The sequence below is a fragment of the Chrysochloris asiatica genome, unplaced genomic scaffold (assembly GCF_000296735.1).
Source record: "Chrysochloris asiatica unplaced genomic scaffold, ChrAsi1.0 scaffold00150, whole genome shotgun sequence".
NCBI classification, from domain to species: Eukaryota; Metazoa; Chordata; class Mammalia; order Afrosoricida; family Chrysochloridae; genus Chrysochloris; species Chrysochloris asiatica.
The window spans coordinates 7525957-7530999 of record NW_006408668.1 but is presented as its reverse complement, the minus strand read 5'-3'; the positions used below and the strand labels follow the sequence as shown (position 1 = coordinate 7530999).

The window sequence follows — 5043 nt, the reverse complement described above, 5'->3', positions numbered from 1 at the left end:
GTTAAGCCTACACCCACGTTCATCCATTTGTGCACAAGCACACATTACTGGCCTTCTTCAAAGTTGTTCTTGTTTGGGGGCACTTCTAGGCCTCTTTGTTTTGCCTGGCTCCTCCCCTCTCCCCTGAGCTCCCTCACTCTCTGGTAACTAGATGATACAAATCAATCTTTAGTTTCACAGTTTGTTTGTCATGATTTACTGGTGGTTTTTAAACTAAGTGGCTCGTGAAGGTGTTGGACATTCTTTATCAGAACACGGTCAACCTATTTTATAATCTGGGGCATGTCGCTCCAGGCTTGCGATTTCTTTCTGGCAAGCTCCATCCAGGATGGCTGATCTGCACTGGCATAACTGGCCCTCTTCAGCTGGTTCAATTCTTTCTCCGTCATCCCTGCAGACTGAACTGTTGGAAAGAAAACAAACAGCAACATGACAAATGACTTGGGAGTTTCACTTAAGTCTCTTGACCGTGCTCTCAAACATAGATTTATTAATATGTAAACATGCCAAGAAGGCTTAGCAGAAGAATGTGTGTAATGCAGTGAGGTGAGAGAAATGTCCAGAATAAAAACAAGAACGATCCCAAGCACTATTTCAAAGCGTTTAGTAAGATTTTGTATATTTCATACCCAAGTTCTGATGGGACAGTGAGATCCCTCTTTGCAATCCCTCTTTGAGGCTGAGTTTTGTCCCATGCTTCCGTTCCACAGAGGGCTTAGCCGGTGCTATCAGGAAAGATTTACTGCGGACAAAGTCACCTTGTTTTGTGGACACCTATTAGAATATGAGAAAGACATGTACCATGTGGGTACAGGTGATTCAGATAGGAAGCAAACATTACCACAGTGACTTACTTTCACCAAAAGGTTTCCCCACCAAGATGAGCCATGCCTGCTGGCACTTGCTTCATCAAGCTCCAACTTGTCAACTCACTGACGCCAAGCCTTCCTAAAAGGGAGCTCAGACCAGTGTTGGTCCTTACCTTGAGTCCACAGGTGTGTCACAGTCTCTTTCCTGTCCTCAGCCCCAGATTGTTGGACTGCAGTGACTCAAGTTGAAAATCAAAATGAACTTGGAAATATTTTTGAGAACTTTAGGGTACCTGGTGTGAGTGAATGCTGAGGCCCTAAACTGAGACTCACTGGATAATATATCTCTTATAAAATTCCTAGGTGGAGCTCTGGTAGCGTAGTGATTACGAATCAGGCTGCTAACCTCAAGGTCGGCAGTTCGAAACTACCAGCTGTTCCATGGGAGAAAGATGAGGCTTTCTGCTCCTGTAAAGATTTACAGCCTCAGAAACCCTGTGCAGGGTCACGAAGAGTCGGAACCGACTCTATGGTACTTAGCAGCAACAACAACCTAAGGCTTTGTAAGCACTGGTGAATTTGAAGTCTTGATTAAAATGAAGGGACACAGATTTACTGCAGGCTCAGGCCCATTTCAGCACACAGCTGAAACATGCTTATGGATTGGTGCTAAAGGAATACGAAAAGCTGTGAATCTTGGCCTGCTTCTAATCACAGTTGTTTTGGTTTAAAAGTACTGTTTGCAGTCCAGGAAGCAAAATGGAAGCCCCAGGTGCAGCCTCAGGTGAGGAGTATGAAGCCCCAGCAAGCAGCCAGCCCAACAGCAAAACACAGGGCTCATTTACTACAGAGCCATGAGCCAAGATGGAGCTGTTGACACTGTCGCTGTGAGTCTCACTGAGAAGTTATTTTAACCTCCTTTCGTTTCTTCAGATGCCTAGGAGCAGCGTTGCTAGGAGGCAGGAAGCAGAGAGTTAGATGCACCGCCTAAGTGAGTCACTCGCCTCTCTACCTCCCTAATGACCCAGCACACAGGCCGGCAGACTTTTCCACAGTGGAGGTAAATCAAATCGTTCACTGGGTTTCACTGAGTCACCCTGACGGGTGATGGACTCAGGAATGACCATGTAGGACGTGTCGTCAGCAGGGAGGGGACACCAGCCCTCTGCCCCCAGCTGGCTTGCTTTCTCCTGGACCTGAAACAGAAAGTGTTTGTGTTGCGCACCTGGGCTCTCTCTGGGGCCTTGGGCTGCTTGTCCATTTCAGACTTCAGGTTCCACACCCCAAGCCTGTCTTCCTGGTTGGGTGGCAGGTCTGGGACCCCTCGGCGCTTCTGCCGGGCAATGGTGATCCAGGGTGGCATGGGCTGCCCATCAGCTCCTGGCCCCACATTTGCAGGAGACAGACCCTTTTCTGTGGATAAAAGCCCGAGGTTATGTAAAAAGAGTCTCATTTTCTCATTCTGTTTCCTGTTTTGCTTTTCCCACTCAGTGAATATCATACAGCTTTGGCTCCGGCTGGGTAGGAGGTAGGGATGGGGGTGAGGAGATTTGGGAGCCTCTCTGGAGAGACTATTATTTTTCTTTAGCTGGCTGTTTTCTTATTTAAAGTTGCCCAGAAGTGTGCCAAAGAGATTATGCTCCTGCAGTCTGAGCCACGGAAAGTTAAATGCAATGGCTTCTGCAAGGTCAATGCACATTTTAAAGCCAATTTCCTCCTACGGAATCCTTTTGGGAACGAGATAAACCTAAGTACACAGATAGAGATAATCCTGTCACTTTGGACAGGCCACCTGACCTGTGATTTGCTTGGAAATCCTTTATATACTGTTGTTCTCTTTGCTTTTAAAAGCTATAAGCATATCCCTCCCTTTGTGAAATTGTTGTTGTTGTTGTTATGTGCCATCGAGTCGGTTCCGACCCATAGCGACCCTGTATAGGGTTTCCGAGGCTGTAAATCTTTACGGGAGTAGAAAGCTTCATCTTTCTCCCGCGGAGCGGCTGGTAGTTTCGAACCGCTGACCTTAAGGTTCGCAGCCCGATTCGTAACCACTACGCTACCAGAGCTCCTTTTTGTGAAATTAGGCACAGTTTTTTCCTTTTATGTCCCAATGCGAAACCATAAAATTGTGCTGAGGAAATTCTTCCTTATATTAGCAGTATGGCACTATGGAATAATGTGCTGGACTTCAAAGTCAGTTTGAACTGCAAGGTCGGCGGTTCAAACTTACCAGCTGCTCCTTGGAAACCCTGCATGGGGTCGCTATGGGTCAAAACTGACTTTATGGAACTTAACAACTACTACAGACTTGGGGTGGGGTAGCGTAGTGGTTACGAATCGGGCCGCGAACCGCAAAGTCAGCAGTTCGAAACTACCAGCTGTTCTGCAGGAGAAAGATAAGGTGTTCTGCTCCCGTAAAGATTTACAGCCTTAGAAATCCTGTACAGGGTCACTATGAGTCGGAACCGACTCCACGGCACATAACAACAACAACAGACTTGGGGTGGTAAAACTGTGGGTCATTCCCACTCCTGTTTTGCAGCTCTTCTCTATTTTAATATGTTCGATGATGAGAGTTTGTTGTAAAAAAAATCAAAACCAAACCAGATTTCAATTCCTGGTGACCTCATGTGAGTCAGAGTAGAACTGTGCTCCATAAGGTTTTCAATGGCTGTGATCTTCGAAAAGATCTTCCAAGGCACCTCTGGGTGTATCTGAATTAGCCACCTTTTGGTAAGTAGCTCAGCAGACCACCAGGGAATCCTGAGGAGTTGTTAACTTCATTGTTTAAAAATGAACTTTTTTTTTTTTTTTGCAACCAAATCTATGGATTGCAAAAAAGTGGCTTCTCATGGGTACATCAAAAGCACACTGACTCCAAAGGTTCCCCACCAGCTTGTCACCCAGGATGCTCCACTGTAACTATACAAAATGAAGGCAGCAATGTATTGCCAAACATCATGTCCCTGGCCCCTTTCGCCTTCACACTGCATCTTAGTAAGTCAGGTGGAGATGCACAAGCCACAGGATGTCCTAGATGAATTAGCGTTGTTTTCATGACCCAACCCAAGCCTCCACACCTTGGTTTGGGGTGTATATAGGAGTTCTCTCAGTTCCCTGATCATAAGGAGGAGGGGTGAGGGACAGAAGCTACTAGTGATGGGCTGGATTGTGCCCCCACAAGTCCTAAACCTCAGTATCTGTGAATGTGCTCGTTTGGGATTTTGTAGATGTAATTGACAATGACATATTGAAGTGGAGGGGTTTTCATCGAACATGACTGATATTCCTATGAAAAGAGGAGATGAGACAACAGAGGGAAGGTGGCCATGTGAAGGCGGAGACAGAGATTGGAGGGATGCATCTAGCTAGCTTCCAGATGCATCTAGAGCACCAAGGATCAGCAGGGCCCACCAGAAACTGGGCTGAGGCAAGAGTGAATCTCCCACTAAAGTTTTCTCTTTGTTTATCAGTGCTGCCCAAACCAAAAATTACCAAGGGTGGATAGCTTTAAAGAATAGAATTTTATTTCTACACAGTTTTGGAGGCTAGAAGTCTGAATTCAGGGCACTGGCCCCAGGGAAAGATCCTTTTTGTCTCTTTGAGCTTCTCGTAGCTGCAGGCAATCATGGGTGTTCCTGGGCTTGTAGACTCACTGACCTCCAGTTCTACATGGTGTCTCCTGTGTCTGCACATCACTTGATGTCATGTAGCAGAAGGATTCAGCTTAGGACCCATGCTTCTCCGATATGATCTCATCAACACAACAAAAGAAAACCGTATTTCCAAACAGTATTACATACACAGGTACTAGGGTTGGAGTTAGGACTTCAACTCATGGAGGGGGCTTCAAAAACTTCATGGAAAAATTCCATTATCTTTTGGGTTTTTTTTTTAAAACAACACATTTTTATTGTTAAATATAATGCAGATACATAAAACTTAAGATAACATAGTTTTTGCTTAATGAATCAGTATAAAGCAGACCACCTTTCTAATCATTACTTAGGCCAGGATTTACCGGCCACACCTGAAGCCTCCACCGGCCCACCCTTATCACAGGCCCTTCCCTCATCCCTAAGAGCCAACACTACTGATGACCCTTTTTTATCGTACTTTTTATGGACTTACTTCCTTACTTTTCTTTATAGTTCTATCATCCAAGTGTTCATCTTTAAACACTATATTGTGGTGGTTGCTAAGTGCCGTTGAGTCAGTTCCGACCCACAGAGAC

At 45.5% G+C, this 5043-nt stretch overlaps 1 protein-coding gene across 1 annotated transcript in view; it reads right to left on the bottom strand.

Moving 5' to 3' along the window:
* Positions 1-263: 263 nt before the first annotated feature.
* KIAA1211L (KIAA1211-like ortholog) overlaps positions 264-5043 on the bottom strand; it is a 99042-nt gene continuing 94262 nt past the window's right edge. The window contains exons 7-9 of the mRNA XM_006870777.1: positions 2035-2222; positions 630-774; positions 264-403 (exon numbers count right to left, since the gene is read on the bottom strand). Of these exons, the coding sequence (XP_006870839.1) occupies positions 264-403; positions 630-774; positions 2035-2222 (473 nt within the window). The remainder of the gene's footprint in view (positions 404-629; positions 775-2034; positions 2223-5043) is intronic.